Genomic DNA, 18,401 nt, shown 5'->3' with positions numbered 1-18,401 from the left:
CCTGTTGAAATTTACTACATTTGAGTTTTCCTTTGTCTTTTACAATGGTTAAAATGAAGAGATGCCAGTGATAGTGCGACACTTACATTTTGTGACTTTCTACTGTCTATAGAATTATTACATCTTTGAAGATTCCCTTCCTTCCACCATTATTTTAATCCAGGACAAAATGTGTTGCATCGGAAGAATTTTGCATCATATTTTGATATCTTTACACACTGTTGAGTAGCATCTCACTTTGCAAGAAGTCCCCTACACGTAAATGGGATTACTTTTGCAGTAACTGTTCATCAATCTGAGTAGAGGTTCACAATCTATCCACTCATGCTCCCAGGTAAGACTCACCTTCTTTCAGAGCTTTATCCATGTTATGAGAAATGACCACCCTCCTAGACTGGAGCGATTCATGTGCATTTCCAGACAAATGACTCTGTAATAAAAGAACACCTATTACCAAAAATAAAGAATTAAGCTGCATAAGAAAGAAGAGAAAAAACAAAGCCCAAAATAACAGTAAAATCACCTGTTTTTTACAAGACACTCCTGCTATCCAAATTATTAAAACAAAATCAATGGCATTTTCCTAAAACGTTGACAAGGGCACTTGAAGTGAGAATCTTATGACATATTGGGGTTTAAATTCTCTGATTTGCAATAATTCTATTATATTTCCTAAAGGGCATTGTCTCCTATTTACAATCTCATCAGTCAACAGTCGGACACTTGCCAGGTCCAGCACTCTAAGCAACTAAAAAAAATGTTCTAGTAAACAGTGTAATGTTTTTATAGATTTACAAGATCTCAGGGAAGCAAAATTCCTGGACCAGCAGTTCACTTGGATACAAAGACAAACGTTGCACCTTGGTACACCTCAGTGAAAGGCCAGTAGCAAACATTAAATCATGGGAGCATTCTGTCAAAACAGGTTTTGCTCAGCCCTGTGAAATGTTTTAAAATGTGAGCCCTTTAAATTTTCCAAAGCACTTTTCTATTAAGTAAAGTGCTAGCCATGAATATCCATGACTACTTATTTTTAAGCTAATTACCTAAACAGGCATTTTTTAATTTTAAGATATTAGCCTCTACAGCACCAAAGGGAGGCTGTGGGGGGGGGACGTCCACACCAGAATGTGATTCTAAAAGCATGTCCAGAAGGAGAAGGCAGGATCTGCAATTCAGGCCTTGACTACATTGAAGTAGGATGCAGCCACATTGCTGCCAAACCGACCTAACTCCGACAGATATGGAGTTGCACTGATTGCAAACCAGACTAATTATGTTGACTTAAGTGCACAGATCTGTTAATGGGAGAGAATTTGTACACGGATGCAGACAGTCCCATGTTATTCCAGTACGACTTTTAAATACAGAAAAGGGTTCAGTCCCTTGCTGAAGGGACAGCACTTTGGAAATGTGCTCCTGGTAAATGTAAAAGTTATTGAAAGAAGGGGGAAAACATGCAAAAATCTTTCCTCTAAATCTGGGCAGAAGTCCAAACACAAATGAAGTGTTAGAACTTATATCTGCCAAAACTGTAACCTGATTTAAAGAGAGTCTGATGGCTCAGTGCATTTTGGTGCAATTAATACACTATCTTTTTCTTATGATACATGTATAGTGTCTAGCACAGAGGTGGGCAAACTACGGCCCGCGGGCCAGATGACCGTCCTGCCCAGCCCCTGAGCTCCTGGCCCAGGATGCTAGCCCCCAGCCCCTCCCCTACTGCCCCCCCTCCCCTGCAGTTACGCCGTCGTGCGGGCGGCACTCTGGGCAGCAGGGCTGCGCGCTCATGCAGGCCAGCATGTCAGAGTGTCTGGCTTCGGCTCGGCTCCCAGATATGCTGCTCTGAGCGGCATGGTAAAGGGGCCGGGGGGTTGGATAAGGGGCAGGGGTTCCTGGGGGGCAGTCAGGGAGCAGGGGATGGCTGGATAGGAGGTGGGGCCCCGGGGGGGGGAGCAGTTAAGGGTGGGGGGTCCCGGGAGGGGGCAGTCAGGGGACGGGGAACAAAGGGTGGTTGGATAGGGCAGAGGTTCTGGGGGGGGAGGGAGAGTCGGGGGGGGGCAGTTAGGTAGGGGGTAGAGTCCCGGGGGGCGGTTATGGGTGGAGGTCCTGGGAGGGGGGCAGTCAGGGGACAAGGAGCAGGGGGGGTTGGATGGGTGAGGGGTTCTGAGGGGGGCAGGAAGTGGGAGGGGGCAAATAGGGGGCAGGGGCCAGGCTGTTTGGGGAGGCACAGCCTTCCCTACCTGGCCCTCCATACAGTTTTGCACCCCAATGTGGCCCTCGGGCCAAAAAGTTTGCCCACCCTTGGTCTAGCACAACACACTTCTAATGGGTTCTTGATCCCCAAACAGAGCCTTTAGGTGCTACCATTATAGTAATATTTTTTATAAATCATAGCACAATCAATGAATTAACCTTACACTATTTCATAGAGTTCTTTCATATGAAATGTCTCCTAGCACTTAAAAGCTAGCATCATAAGCAGGTAAGGAGTTCCAAAGATCTGGAATGCCATATATAAGGAGAGGACTTCTCTTTCCCCTTAGGCAGAAAGGATAGTTTGGACAGCTGAGGGTTTTCTAAACATTTTCCTGAGCCTGAAAAATACTAACAAAAATATTTTGAGGATTCTGATTTGTTACTTTTGAGACAATTTGTTTCACACAGCAAATTCATAATGCCAGTCATGGGATTACTTCAGGATTTATGTGCCTTATTCATAGGAGGGAAATAAAATTATTCCCCATCTCTCAATTTAAAAAGAAATGGGAAGAGAATCAGCTGCATAAAATATTCCAATTCCATTTCTAAAGAAATTTAACAGAGTGATACTTCAGAGGGTCCTGGAAACAAAAGCCATTCAAGTTTTCCCCTAGGATCATTCTCTAACACACATACTTGTTTACGTTATATAGTTGCATTGAGTATCTTTTTCCTCATTCTAGAGTAGTGATGGATCCAATGGAGCATCTGCCACAAATTTCTACATTCAAAACTAGTTCTAATGTAATCCAGGACAAAGAAACTATACATATTAAACACCTATTTTTGCCTCATATCATGGGACTTTTTCCTTCTTCTCAACTCAGTACCTCTTTACAAGCAGAGGAAAGGACGTCAGCTCAATACTTTAAGAATAGATCCCTTTCTGTATCAGGAATTACTCCATATCACAGGCACTATAATCCCATATACACAATTCTACAAAGTGGGCTCACGGCACAATTTGATCCTTTCACATTTCAGTTTTAAAAGTCTTATGCTTCAACACAAAGAGCAGTGCTTCCCTATCGACTGAGGGTAAGACTTCTGTTTGACAGGGTTTATTCATTTTATGTAGATGTTCAAAAATAAAGGGTTTTGGGGGGGGGCTCTCATATATACTGTACTGAGCAACATATTATACACTTCACAGTAATGAGTAATTTCTTTATAATGTTCCCTAGTGCACTTTAATATAGTACTGTTTAGGAAATCTTTAGGATCTTCAGTGCGCACCAGCAGGGTCTTTCACTGATGAACATCTTAGTGCGCTTTAGAAATCACACCTAGTAGTGTGACAAGCACTTAGATACAAGTAACTATTTCCAAAATTTTTCCAGTGTTTATTGGATAAAACACCAATTTGATTTTTTTTTTAATTAAATGGTGGGTGTTTTATCTGTGTTTATTAGTTAAAACCTAAAAATCAAAAGTCCTTATTGTGGAGTACTTTACTGAGGCAATTGCAAACTCATGGTTTAATTCATAAAAATTTATTTTACAGAACGTTATTGTTTATAATTTGCAAGTTTTATCTTCTAAGTGGCAAGGAGTGCTCTGCTTAAATCAAACATGTTCAACAAGAACCAAGAGACAGCGATACTCAGCAGCAAGAGATCTGAACAAAAGGGGTGATCAGAAGAAGGAACTGGGTAAGAAATCACAGTGGACAAGGATGATAAAAAAAACTTTAAAAATAATTATCTATTTGGTGGTACAGTACACAACTATTAAAGGACACAATGGAGATACATTGTATGGAAGCTGCACAGTAAGTTGAATTTTCTGAGAAATACTGCAGAGTGACACAGGAATCGGTGTAGAAGGTCATAGACAGTGCAGCAGTGCCACAGTTTGAGAGGAAATGGCTCCAGACTGGCAGAGAGCAAATGGGAAAAGAGCTAAGCAAATATTAGTCCTCCTGTTGTAAAATTCAAATCAAATCTCTAGGGGAAAAAGATCCCAATTATATGTAAACATTCACATTTATTTGTATGAGCAGCAGATGCTTTTTCACATGAACTCATCCAAGAATACACAGGGGAATTCAGTTTAACTGGTAATTACTAACAATGAACCGCATTTCAGGGTATGTCTATACTAAAGCAACTGCTGAGTTTGACACCAAGTGTCATACAAAGATCCCTACCTCCAAACCCCCATTCTCTTTCCAGCCTGTGTTGATAGTCAACAGTGCTCAACATCCCGCTAGCAATGCCTCTTGCACTTTGCTTTACACTGAGAAGTTTTTTAAATCCAACCATCAGTTCAGCTCCATTGGTGCTGGCAAAGGCGGGGGTGTTAGTGTAGACAGGCCACTAGGTTGAAAGATGGAACAGTAAAGATGCCAACAGACAGTCTATTATCAGGGTTCCATGGGTCCATGAACTATTGGAAGTAGACTTGCACCAGCTCTAAAGCAAGAATGGGAGATTTTCAGAAAATCCTTTGTGCACAGACAGCTTGAGAGCTCTAGCAGAAGGAAATGTCTACACACTTTGCTACAATGAGCATTGAACAGTTGACTGCCCATGCCAGCAGGACAAATGGGTATAATACTGGTTTGAGGTGAGGTAAACAGGAGCTAAAAGGGCATGTGGGTGTCAAACACCACAGTTTCTGTAGTGTAGGTAGGACTTTAAAATTACCCCTACACTGGTTCCCATTACTGCCAGTATGTCTGTGCCCCACTTTCACTGGGGGGGGGGTGGAATGAAGTTCTGGTTATAAAGCTCAGACTAGAAAGGGCTTACTTTGTTTTCTTTGATGTTTTCACATCTAAAGGAAGTGCCACTCATCTAAATGCATAAGTTGCACTGATTTAACTAAGATACAATTTTAAACCTATTTAATTGAACTGGTGCAAACCCCTGCATGGACATTCTTTTAGATCAATTTAAGCCTGATGTTTGTTTGTTTAGCTTGTATCACAAGCTAAACTGAAATAAGCCCGTTTTCAACTCATATAAAAGAGTGCCAGGGTGGATAAAAATCAATGCTCTTTTTAAAAAAAAAAAAATCAGATTTTTTTTATTTAAATCGGATTTTTTTGATAAAATGTTTTTTGAGGAAAAAACCTATCTAAAGATAGTTTTAATTAAGATTCATTATAGCTCAAAGATATCTCATCATAGAATAGGGATTATAAATTCCAATTTTATAGCATGAGACAATATATTCATGTTATGTTTAAGAAAAGTTTTGTAAAAGAGTTCCAATACCTGTAGTTCATGGATTAGGGACCCAATTTTATGGGGTTCCAGGGGCTTCTGTATAGATTATTTAGGTTAACCTTTCTATCTACCCAATGGGACTCAGTGCTCAGTCTAGAAGATACCATCAGAGATGCTTAGTTTTGAAGTTCTCAAACTGGATTTGTGTCTCCAGAGATAACAGCAAAAAATGTTTTTAATTAATTAATTAAATATATAGAGGTGAGAAATAACAGACCTCAACCCTATCGTCCTTCTGCAAATTTGTGTACACACAGCCAATCCTTTACCTCTCTCTAAAAGTGCAGTTTCAAAAAGTTCAATGAATAGAAGATTGTTGGGGACAGAATAGATCTGGACAGGGAGAAGAAGTCTGGAGATAAATGTGAGAAGGGAGGGACTAATCTGAAAAGTTTTCAAAATAAATCACTTTAAAAATGTATAGTGTGTACCTTCTAAAAATGAAACCTACATCTATCTCTGAGTTGTGGAGAATATGTATTAAGGTTATAACAACCAACAAGATTGCACTTTTATGTAGAAATCCATGATTAAATCAAGTCTTCCTGACCAGTGATTTAAATCAATCATGATTTAAATCAAATGCACCCTGAAGGGTGCCCATGCATGGAACTGATTACACTGTTTAACTATATCAGTTTAAAATGTACCTCTGGTTAAACCAGTGTACCTTCTGTATTTAGATGGCTCAATGCAGGTCTGACATAGGGAGACTGCAGAGACATAAAGACAAAAAAAGGGGAATGTTTTGAAATAGTAGGTACAGTCCCTTAAATCTTAAAGAGTAGGACACTTCAAAGCAAAAACTTCTATGGGAAAAAATCTACTTGATATTTTGCAGAGGCCCATACACAGTCATATGTGGTACCTCAGCTCTTAGGGCCTATAAAGAGATCGATTGACTTCCATGAAGTGCGTAAGCACAGTATAAGAGCTTTTGTGGAACCCTCTACACTAAGGCCCACCACCTCCTCTCTCTGGGCAGGCCTCCTCTCCTCCTCAAACCACTGCTTCCTGTTTTAAGGTGAGCTTGGGTCTATTCCAGAGGAGAGATCAGATATGCAATCTATGCAAGCAGAGGACTCTGTGTGAGAGAGCCCCTCTACATATGATGGTGTGGAGGCAGCAAGGGCACAGTCCTCTGCTGGGGTAATGGTATAATCAGAGAGCCCTCCAGAACAGCAGGTTTCGGAGTTTACGTGCCATTACAATTAATGAGGAAAGTTACACCCCTCCAAACTACTGTTTGAGGCTGTTTGCTGACTAGGCACACATTACTGATTCAGTGACACTCAGGTCACAGGGGCTCTTTAAGTTTTCTTCATCACCATAAGAGCTAAAAACAATTTTTAATACCAAAGCTGAGATTCTGACATCATGCGACCCCAGATGCCAGGACCCTAGTCACATGCGTATAGTGCCTTTGATTTAGGCCAGCCCTGAATATTTGAGCACAAAATAAAAAATTTTTGCAATGTTATGAGTAAGAGAAAACTATGGACTATAACTGAAATGTTTTTTGCTATGAAGCAATGTACAGACACACCCAAGCCAACCAACATATGTTAAAACTGGCTATCAATCCAGGAGATGTCAGTCTGTTTGTAAAATGGGTAAGCATCACTATGGCTTCTAAGGGTTAAAAGTAACACACTTCTTTTTTCTTCAGAGGGTCTGCTTTGGACACAACCTCAGTTGTACAGCATGCTGCCACCTAAAGCAATATAGTCTTACCTGCTCAGGTAAAAAAAAAAAAAAAATCTTGCACATCTTTACTATGGGCCTAATCCTGCTCTCACTGACTTCAAGCCTTATGTGCTTAACTGGTATCCTGGAATATCAGGGTTGGAAGGGACCTTAGGAGGTCATCTAGTCCAACCCCCTGCTCAAAGCAGGACCAATCCCCAATTTTTGCCCCAGATCCCAAAATGGCCCCCTCAAAGATTGAACTCACAACCCTGGGTTTAACAGGCCAATGCTCAAACCACTGAGCTATCCCTCCCCCGGTGAGACACTGTCAGTTTTTTAATGGTTATGTCTACATGAAAACTTTTGACAGTCACAACACAACATAGACAATGCCTTAAAGTTCTATTATAATAAATCAGCAGCCATTAAGACAGATTTTACCGATTTCTGAACTCTCACTTACTTTGGGATACAAATGAGGAGGGAGAAAAAAGGAGAGGTATGAGGCCACTAAAACGGGGAACACTGATTTGAAAAAATACTTCTGCCTCTTAAGGTTTTCCTGCACGTGTTTGTTTACATAAGAAAAGGAAGCATGCACTAGCTGGAATCTTTTGTATCACATTTGTCATTTGTTACTATGGTTGCCAGGAGTCCGGTTTTCAACTGGACTACCTGGTCGAAAGGGGACCCTGGTGGCTCTGGTCAGCACTGCTGACCGGGCCGTTAAAAGTCCGGTTGGTGGTGCAGGAAGGCTCCATACCTGCCTCCACGCGGCTCCCCGGAAGCGGCAACATGTCCCTCAGCTCCCAGGTGGAGGGGTGGCCAGGGGGGGCTACACACGCTGCCCCACCCAGAGGTGCCACCCTGAACACCGGCTCTGCAGCTCCCATTGGCCAGAAAACGCGGCCAATGGGCGCTGCGGGGGGCAGCGCCTGAGGGCGGAGGCAGCATACGGAACCCCTTGGCTGCACCTAGGCCTAGGACCTGAGGGAGATTTTGCCACTTCCAGAGAGTCGCCTGAGGTAAGCGCCGTCCAGAGCCTGCACCCTCTCCTGTGCCCCAACCCCCTGCCCCATCCATGAGCCCCCTCCTGCACCCCAAACCCTTCATCTGGAGCCCGACCCTAGAGCCTATACCCAGCTGCAGCGCGCACCCCGTCCTGCATCCCAACCCCAGCTCAGAGCCCCCAAACACCCTGAATCCCTCATTTCTGACCCCAACCCAGATCCCGCACCGCCAACCCAGAGCCTGTACCTTCTCCCAGCCTGGAGCCCCCTCCCATACTCCAAACCCCTTGGCCCCACTCCCAGCCCCCTCCTACACCTCAAACCCCTCATCCCTGGCCCCACCCAAGAGTCCAAACCCCCAGCCCAGAGCCCTCACACCCCCCCCGCACCCCAACCCCTTGCCCCAGCCTGGAGCCCCCTCCCACACCCTGAATCCCTCATTTTTGCATCCACCCCAGAGCCCCATCCCCAGCCCAGAGCCTGTACCCACTCCCACACACCAACCCCCTGTCTCAGCCCAGTGAAAATGAGCAAGTGAGTGAGGGTGGGGGAGAGTGAGCAACAGAGGGAGGCAGGATGGAGCGAGCAGGGGCAGGTCCTCAGAGAACGGGCAGGACACGGGCTGGGCAAGTGTGTTCGGTTTTGTGCAATTATAAAGTTGGCAACCTTATCTGTTACTGACGGGAATCATGTAAGATACAGACAGCAAGAGCCTTGGAGGCTTGAAATGAAATCCAAGCTGGCACTGAGCCAGCCTTAGACTGTTTTACTATCTGATCAGTCTTCCTAATGAAAAAATTACCAAACTAATGCAATTTATTGGTATGACACAATTTGATTAATTTAAAACCTGTTTTAAACATAACTCAAGTTGAAATATTAAATTGTAAAGAATTAAGTAGATATATTAACTATGGAGATGGAGATGTATGGAGGTCAAGGTGACCAAAACGCAGTATCGACATACTAATATGCAACTTATTGCATGATTAGTCAGATGCAATTCTAAAACATGTGACACTACAAATCAGACAACACGTACAAGGCATAAACATCAGCCACCACATACTTGTTCTGCCCTCAAGTTTTCTGCCCACATGCACAGGAAAATTAGCAATTTTTTCTATTACACTAATGCAATAAAAATAAAACCAGTACAGAACTCAGAATACAATGTATTGTGACTAAGTTCCTCATCTGCCTTGGTGGGTCTTGCGCTTATTGGCGGATTTGCTCGCCTTGGAGCTTCACGGCAGTCCTCAGCTTGGCCATTTTTCTGAATCCACAGTCCAGGTCGACTCCTCCTGTGTCTGACCAGGAGTTGGGAGGTTTGGGGGGAACCCGAGCCCGCCCTCTACTCCGGGTTCCAGCCCAGGGCCCTGTGGAATGCAGCTGTCTAGAGTGCCTCCTGGAACAGCTGTGCGACAGCTACAACTCCCTGGGCTACTTCCCCATGGCCTCCTCCCAACACCTTCTTTATTCTCATCATAGGACCTTCCTCCTGGTGTCTGATAATGCTTGTACTCCTCAGTCCTCCAACAGTCCACTTTCTCTCAGCTCCAAGCGTCTCTTGCTCCCAGCTCCTCACACACGCACCACAAACTGAAGTGAGCTCCTTTTTAAACCCAGGTGCCTTGATTAGCCTGCCTTAATTTATTCTAGCAGCTTCTTGATTGGCTGCAGGTGTTCTAATCAGCCTGTCTGTCTTAATAGTCTCCAGAAGGTTCCTGATTGTTCTGGAACCTTCCCCATTACCTTACCCAGGGAAAAGTGACCTACTTAACCTGGGGCTAATATATCTGCCTTCTATTACTCCCCTGTAGCCATCCGGCCCGACCCTGTCACAGTACATAATATAACTATATTTTGTGCAAAGCATTTTTCACTTTTAATCTATGGGCCAAAAAGCAAAAGACTGTAATACACAAAAACCAATATCAAATGACTCTCATCTGCTTGCGCTATCCAATATTATAACTATTAACATTTTTCTTTGTTGTCACAGTCTCATGGTGTACATGAACATCAGAATGAACTTCGGTAATCAATAGTTGCTGCTTCTGATAATGTTTTAGTAAATTTTCCATGAGTTCAGCTTTAACTGAGAAGGATATATAATTTTCCTACTAGAAATACCTTATGAACAGTACGTAAGCATTTTTTCATTCACAAAAGACCCACACTAACCGCTAAGAAATTTAAGATATTTTTAAATCACTTTTAGATGTCAAAGAAGTTATATATCAGTCATACTAAGGACTGGTCTACAAACTTTTTGTATCACTTTAACTCTCAGTTTAGACATGAGAGTTAAAACAGTGCAACCACCTAGTATGGACATAGTTTGTGACACAGAGACCTCTTGGCAAAGGGTCCCCTGTTCTTTGCAAACAACTCTAGCCTCAGACCCAATAAACCCATTACACCAAACAAATGTCTTGCAGGATATTCATAGGAGCAATATATAAAGTATCTACAGAACACTTGTAACCAGTCAAGATTCATAACCATTGCCAAATGTACATATGTACAGGTAATATTTAAGAAATAATATACTTTCCACATAGTTACGCTTTATGGGCTTGGGCTAAAACTTAAGTCACCGGGGATAATATGTCTCAGTGATGGCCTACTCAAGCAGGGGGGAAATCACCCCACCCTGGTTAGTCCGAGATGTAATCCAAGGCTCAATTGTCTACCCTTGTGCCGTCCCACGACTTTCAGTGGAAAATCATTGGAGACAATTGCAAATAATTGAAACCACTTAGAAGTACAAAAGGAACATTAAAACAGACAGGGAATTGCCCTGCCTATGAAAAAAGACAATAGACTGTTTCATTATAACACAAAGTGAGGAAAGGCACTCTGTATCCATTCACTGGGGAGACAGCTCCCACCCCCCAATAATTCTCATGAAAAACTGGATCCTGGTTCCTATAAAGCCAGCCAGCTAGCTCTGCAATAGACTGAACTTTGGGAGGGGAGTACCTATTTTATTAGGCAGAAAAGGTAACCATTAATAAGTGTAGACCCAGATTTGCATTGTATGATTTTGTTTTGTGTTGTAACCATTTGTTTCCATCACTCTCTCGTTTCGCGTTAAAGCTCTATTCTTTCTTAAACAAACCTACTTTTGTTTTATGTTTTAAGTGCTGTGCAGTTTACAGGAATGGTGGTTTAAGATAAAACTAGTAAACAGAGGATCTGAGATTTCTGTAAGTAGCCAGTATCAGGGGCTACATATCACTGGAGAACAGTTCAAAGGGACTCAGGGACTGGGTGCACCTATTGTTAACCTGCAAGGAAAAGATAGGGCTGCTACAGCCCAGAGGAGAGTGCATGAAAGGTTGTTGGTGTTAGGGAGCTGACACCCAGCCAGACACAAGCAAGACTCCCTCACAATAGAGGCAGGCGGTAACAAGGTGAATCACAGGCCTGGGTGCTCCAAGAACAGCTATAAGGATAAGGGTGCTTATATTGGTATATCTTATTTCTGTAAATTTACAACATAACTGTGTCCATGCTAGGGGGCTGTACTGTTTTAATTGTATTGGTTTCTAAACTGATAGAGTTGAAGATTTTAAATATATATACACACACACATAACCAACCCCTAGCTTCTACAATTAGGAGTTTCCAACAATAACAATTTTATAGAAAGTTAAATTAAAGTGGTATCAAATTAAACAGACAGGACTACTCAGTTTGAGGAAAAAAATGTTTTGAATGTACTATCTTTCCCCATATCCTGTGATTATTTCTAATTTAGCAAAGTAATGTTAGCATTTAAATATCTATTTACAAAGCAATATTCCTTTTTCATCCATTAGTGGTTCTATCACATCTTTAAAATGGAAAAAAGGCCTTCAGAATCAGAGCAAAGGTTTGTGCACAATTTCATAAGAATAATGATAAGTTAACAGAGGATTCCCTGCCTACAGAATAGCCCTGTGCTCTCCTCCTTTATGAGAATGTATGGAAGAAAACAATCAGTCCTCAAACCCAAAGGTCCCAGCAAATTCGAAAGCAGAAGAATCTGAATAGGTTAAGGTCTGGGAAAAACCCAGGCTTCAACTCCACACATAGATCACGGACCACAGCTTAACCTACTACAGAGACAATCCCCCTGCATTTATCTCCAACCCTTTTGACCTCAAGCCTCCTTCTACAGCAAATACACTGTGTTCCGACTCCTTTAATGGGGGGACAGAAGAACATAGAGAAGGAATTCTGCTTTAATCAGCATTAATTTTGCTCCTTTTCCACTATGCTGGGTGAGCATTCTCTTTGGGAAACACAGTACAGAGTGGCTACCCCTAGGATCCTCTGCTTCCACCATCACACCTTCTTTATCCACATGGCCCATGGACCATGCAGCTATTTTGTGAATAACACATAGCCAGCTAAGCCAAACCGGAGGAGAGGAAGGAGGGAGAAAATGTGTAATTGACTTTTCCCCTGGTAATTTCTTCTGTGGGTTTGCTCCCCTTTGCAAATCACAGGGTAACAAAAATCAAGTAATAATAAGAGGCCCAAAACAAGTTTCTCTCTAGAACCTTTAAGAGTGTTCAAGTGTTTTAGAGAGAGCATTCTAAATTCCAAGGCATATCCTGAATGCAAAATCCAAATGGGAACTGTTTTTTACTGGGCTTCCAACCAAGTTTTTTGGTCCCAAGTTTGTGACTTCCCTGCCAAAGATCTGGATAGTGATAATCTGGCCACCCCACCACTTGGCCACCTAAATACTGAAACAATGTGGCTCACTTGTCAAGAGAGAAGCTGCTCTTTCCTTATGTTCTCTTGGTCAGTCATAAAATACTTCTTTTAAAATGAACAGCACCCCCCAAAATCAACATGGTTTCTGAAGCCAAATATTAAATGTCTAAATAATATTATCCAAATGAACTGCCACGCAAGCTGTGAGACAGAGATAAAGATGACAAAAGAGGATACATGAGAAGAAAATAGCAATGGGTTGCAAAGCAAGACAACAAGGAAGTCTTTCAATTTGTCTAACACAAGAAGGCTGCATGCAAGTCTGAAGGCCACTCTATCACCAAGGAGTCATGGGAGCAAATAAATAAGATGAAGAGTTTCCAAAAGAATTTAATTTCCTTGCAATAGCCTTCACTGAGGAAGAGGAGTAAGAAGTTACCACCCCAAGGTTACATTTTGCAACTAATCAAGACATAATCCTGTCAGATTTTGAGTTCTAAGGAAAGTGTCATAAATCTCCAAGGGCAAAGAGTATTCAACAGAGCTGTAAAAGAAAATAATAAAAATTATTACGTAGCAGAGCTATAAAATCAGGACCCCAGTTCTGCACGTGGAACTCCCACTGCAGGACTGGATCTATGTAATATAACCTCAGAAATATTTCTGAAGATTGCTGCCATCATAGAATATCAGGGTGGGAAGGGACCTCAGGAGGTCAACTAGTCCAACCCCCTGCTCAAAGCAGGACCAATCCCCAATTTTTGCCCAAGATCCCTAAATGACCCCTCAAGGATTGAACTCACAACCCTGAGTTTAGCAGGCCAATGCTCAAACCACTGAGCTATCCCTTCCCCACTCATACCAGCTGCCTTTTTATTTATTTATTTAATGAATTACACATTAATAAGATTCATTTCAGCATTAGGGAAGTTAGCTGACTGCATCATTAAAGGGAGATTAACAAAACACTTAGATAAGGACAAACTAGCACATCTTCAGATGTCAAAATTCAGAGGAGGAGAAACTGGTGAGCAATCTTGAACAAAGACAGTCCAGAATTCTTGGTTTCTTGAATCAGAAAGTCCTATGATCAAAAAGCAGTGGTGACAGAACCGCAAACAGCATATTCTCAAGATGGACAGAAGTGGATAGCAGGACACCATAAGGATCAGTGATTTTCTATATATCTCTTAAGAAACAGGGGGGAGGATAAATTAGGCTTCAGCAGGTAGATTTTGCAGAAAAAACTAATTTTTAGGATAATTATGGATGTTTCTGAATAACATATCCAAACCTAATCAAAAGATGCATAGGATGTTGTTCCTGCCATTCCACATTGTGCCCAGCCCTCCCTCCTCCACCTAGTGCATGGGATCACATTTTAGAAAAGAGACCTACATGTGAAGGTGTACCTCCTCTGATGGCTGCAGTGGCTCCTGCTATTTACCATCCCAACCCCTGGGGTTGATTCTCCCCATCAGAAGAGGGAAGAATGCTCAGCTTTCTACATCATATCAAATGATTGGTCTAGGCCACCAGCTATCCTGTCTGATCCACAAGGGACTATTTTCCAATAATCTCACTACTGATTTTTCTACAATTTAAGTAATAAAACTCATCTTCCTGGACCCCAGCAGCTCCAAAGGCTAGGCAATAGTTAGGTAGTCTGGGGAGAGAGATGCAATTCTTCTCTTCTTGCACAAGGGACCTATGTACATAGCATTATCAATTATATATAAATTACATATGGACCGAAAGAAAAGCTGGCCACCTCAGAATGTGAAACAGAGGCGTGTAAATCCCACAGTCAGAATAACTGTATAAAAATACTTTTGAAGAAGGAATCCTGCTAAGTATATGTGAAAGATATTTTCCTAAGGTAAGTTCAAAACAAAAAAAGTGACTAACTATATCAGGTTTAAATTTTCAAGAGACACTCAATGGTGGGCATATGTGTACACAAGAATCTTTTTATGTGAATTTAAAACAGTAAAACAACTAATCTCCAGAATCTGGGGGGTGATGTTATGATCAATACATATTTTTTTGCTGGAAAACATGTTTATTCTCCTTTCTGTTAGTTCAAGTTAGATTAAATAAACCACTCTCTATAAAGTATCATTCATATCAATTAAATGTATAGTCATTGACTCTAATAAGCATCTCATCCATCTTAGTTTTGGTATTTCTAAAAGTGAGTGTGGCAACTCAACCCACTAATTAAGAGTCATTAAAGTGACTCAGAGTCAAAACACAATTTAGAAAGGAAAAAGAACACTACTGTGGCCTCCCAGTTCCTTGGAGCTACATTAAGAGAAATCTGTGAACACACAAGTTTATTTTTTTCCCCTTTTAGTTATCCATTCAAGGGACTTTTTTAAAATCAGTCAAAATTATCTCAGACACTATTAACACAAATTAGCACATCTGATTAACCCAAGGCGCTGAACAGTACAATCCTAAATTTACAGGAAGATGGATATTCTAATAGGTCTTTTCCATCTCTAACTTCTGTGTGAAAGGGCATGTGTCTGTTTGGTACGTAAATATCTCCAGGGAATTTTAAGAGTTTTGATTAGAAGGCAGTACAATTAGGACATTACATTTCTTTGTTGTCCTATTGCATCTTGTCTAGCACCAATTCCTTCTAAGTGTTGGGAATATTTCCTATTTATGTTAAAGGACTGAAAGCCAAATACAGCCTAGAACCATACATGTTATGATCTGTGAGAAAGGACTGTATGTCTATAAATATTAGCTTCTATAGCTAAATATTTACCATTGCTTTTATTCGCTGTACTACTTCCATGAATGGTCTGCATGTTTTTTTCATCCATCTGGAAGTTAATGAAAATAAAAAGAGAGGACAGGAGAAGAAAAAACAAAAACAAACCAACTATCTTCACAGAACTGAACTTGATGTGGAATCAGGGATGTTGTCTACAGAGAGCTGGTCACTCAATACATCACATATAAAAATATCATTTTGATACAGTGCCCTGCTGTGCAGACACAGATCTTCAAACTACTGGAAAATAAGTCTTCAGGTTTTGGTGAAGGAAACAAAACAAGGGTAGAAAAGCACAAATTTTGCTTATTCAGGGCCTGATCCTTCAGCACTTACTCGTGTAAGTTATTTTACTCACATTAATAGACCTGTTGAAAACAATGGAACTACTCAAGCATCATAAGTATATGCAGAATCAAGGCCTTTGGCAAAACTATTTTTTTAATGGAGAGTTTAACTGAAGTATAGGATAAGGGCCTGACCCAGCTCCCTTTGAAGTCAATTAAACACTCCTACCAACTCTCTGAGAGCTCAGTCCAACTCCAGTTAGAATAAATATTTATTACTGAATACTTAGTGTTTCCTCATTTGCTGAGCCTAAAGTGGAAGTCACCCTGAAAGAAAGAACAATTAACATGCTTGCTTTGAGCTCACATCGAAACACCCACTCCAGATAGATTCTTTTTCCAATGAAGGCCTTCTGCCCCCATTCATAACCCTCTTTATAAAACTGTTTTGCATTAGACACAGCCAGATTATTCTTTTCTGTGCCTGAAGAAAGGAAAGGTGTGTCAAAGTTTGGGAAACTCTAGCTTCACAGGTACCCCATTACCGGCTCTTGAAAGGGACAGAAAAATGATATCAGAAGGATCCATGACAGATGGGAAAGCAACAGTTAAGCAAGACCAGAAGATTTGTAAATATTATAGAAATCATGATAGGAAGAGGTGATCTTATCTTACGAATTATTACAGAAAGAAAGATGAATGAGAGATTTGGCAACAAAATCTATTGGGTGGCCTATATTTTTATGTAATACCTATCAAGTTTCTAATACTGCCCCCACTGCTATGGTATCCAAGCACTGATCAGAATGATTCCTGTACCCATAAAAAAATCCTCTTTGGAGAAAATGTATCTGCAGCACAAAGAGCCTTGGTGCTTAAAGCAATTTTGTGTCAGAAAAAACAAGACAGAGCTGCAATTGTAGGACCTAGGAAGTCAGATGCCTTGGACGGGGGCTTCCAAATGGAAAGGAGGAAATCCCCTCACTCCTTTTTTTGGCATTTCCTTCCCACTCCTTTCAGGTAGCCAGGTTATGTCTCGTGGGAAAGGACCTTGACTGGACTACATCTGGCACATTATAACTGATTGAATCTTGGCAGGCATCAGATCCTGGGCCAAGGGCTATCCCTGGACCAAGGTAACTGTGCCACAGCTACTGAACTGTGAGGTTTTGGGTTTTTAAAATGATTTAAAATATTTTCAGAAATAATTAAAAATACCGCAGGATAAAACCCGTAGAGAGCCAATACAAAACAAGTGTGATGAGACAACAGCGCCACACATGAAATCAGTGGACAGGAATGAGAGGAGAAAATTTCAGAGAGAAATGGGAGGTAATATACCAGGAAAAGAATGCGTATATAGCATATAAAGTGAAGCAACTGTATTTGTCTCTAGATATTTCAGCTCTTGTTCTTGCCCACTGGATTAAGGTATTGTGTTGTTCAGAGTGAAAACATTAGCTTTGGTTCTTGATTTAAATCTCAATCTTCTCTAATTAAGCAGTTTCCACTGTATGTATATTTCCATGCCCTCTCAACTTGTATCTTCCTATTGTGGCAGTGAGAGATTTAAAACCTGGGGGGGGGGAGGGGGACAGATAGTCACACGGGGGAAAATGAGCACAGCTGCATTTACTTCAGGCTGATTTATACCACCTGAAGATATGGACCATGGAGTTTGAAGCCTGTTAGCGAAGACTTGGCACATCTTTTTCTCTCAGCATCAGATAGGTTTTCACAATTTCATATTAACTATCGTTAATATCCAAGAATATTTATACACTTAATAGTGTTAATAAACACTAGGTTCCCACCCTCCCCCCCCAAAAAAAACTAGCTGAACTGTGTCAGTCCTTTAGCCACAATATTTAACAGGACACCCCTCTCAATATAGGTTAGGACGGTGACTGCTGCTTCCTCATATGACCTATGGGTGTCTCCTCAATGGTTTTGCAACCCACACCCTATCCCCTGCACACATATGGCGCAGATACACTATTTGCTTCCTAAAAACCCCTGAACAAGGTGAAGGCATGTCAGTGTAAAAAAACGCGTAGCCATTTTTGAATCAGATATAATATCACTTTTACCCACTGCTGGGGATGGACCCTGAACATGCCTTCATGCCAGTTTTGCCTACTAGTGTCACCAGCATCCAACATCTGGCTGAATAATCCTTTTCTACTGGAAATAATGCACTGTCCTTTTCTATTGTACAACAATAGACAGCAGCCCTCAGGAGTAGGCCTGGTAATTTATTTCTGGTCAAAAACTAGTTCCTTCCTGCTACTCCCTCTTTAATGACTAATAGGTCAAAGAAACAAGTCCTCCCCCAAAAGTTTTGTAGAGTTTTGTTAGCATGTTTGATGAGAAAGGTGGAAGAATGGCAAACTATACTAGTGAATTAATTATAACA

General features: G+C 41.4%; 1 protein-coding gene across 5 annotated transcripts in view; it reads right to left on the bottom strand.

Annotated features, from left to right (window-relative positions):
• The window catches only part of SNX25 (sorting nexin 25), a 159,473-nt gene that overhangs the window by 138,901 nt on the left and 2,171 nt on the right, over positions 1-18,401 (bottom strand). For all 5 annotated transcript variants that reach the window (XM_043546086.1, XM_043546085.1, XM_043546084.1 and 2 more), the window contains exon 2: positions 346-430. In XM_043546086.1, coding sequence (XP_043402021.1) covers positions 346-430 — 85 coding nt within the window. The remainder of the gene's footprint in view (positions 1-345; positions 431-18,401) is intronic.

Source organism: Chelonia mydas, chromosome 4 (assembly GCF_015237465.2).
Source record: "Chelonia mydas isolate rCheMyd1 chromosome 4, rCheMyd1.pri.v2, whole genome shotgun sequence".
NCBI classification, from domain to species: Eukaryota; Metazoa; Chordata; order Testudines; family Cheloniidae; genus Chelonia; species Chelonia mydas.
The sequence above is the reverse complement of the archived record's forward strand: the minus strand, read 5'-3'. Positions and strand labels throughout refer to the sequence as shown.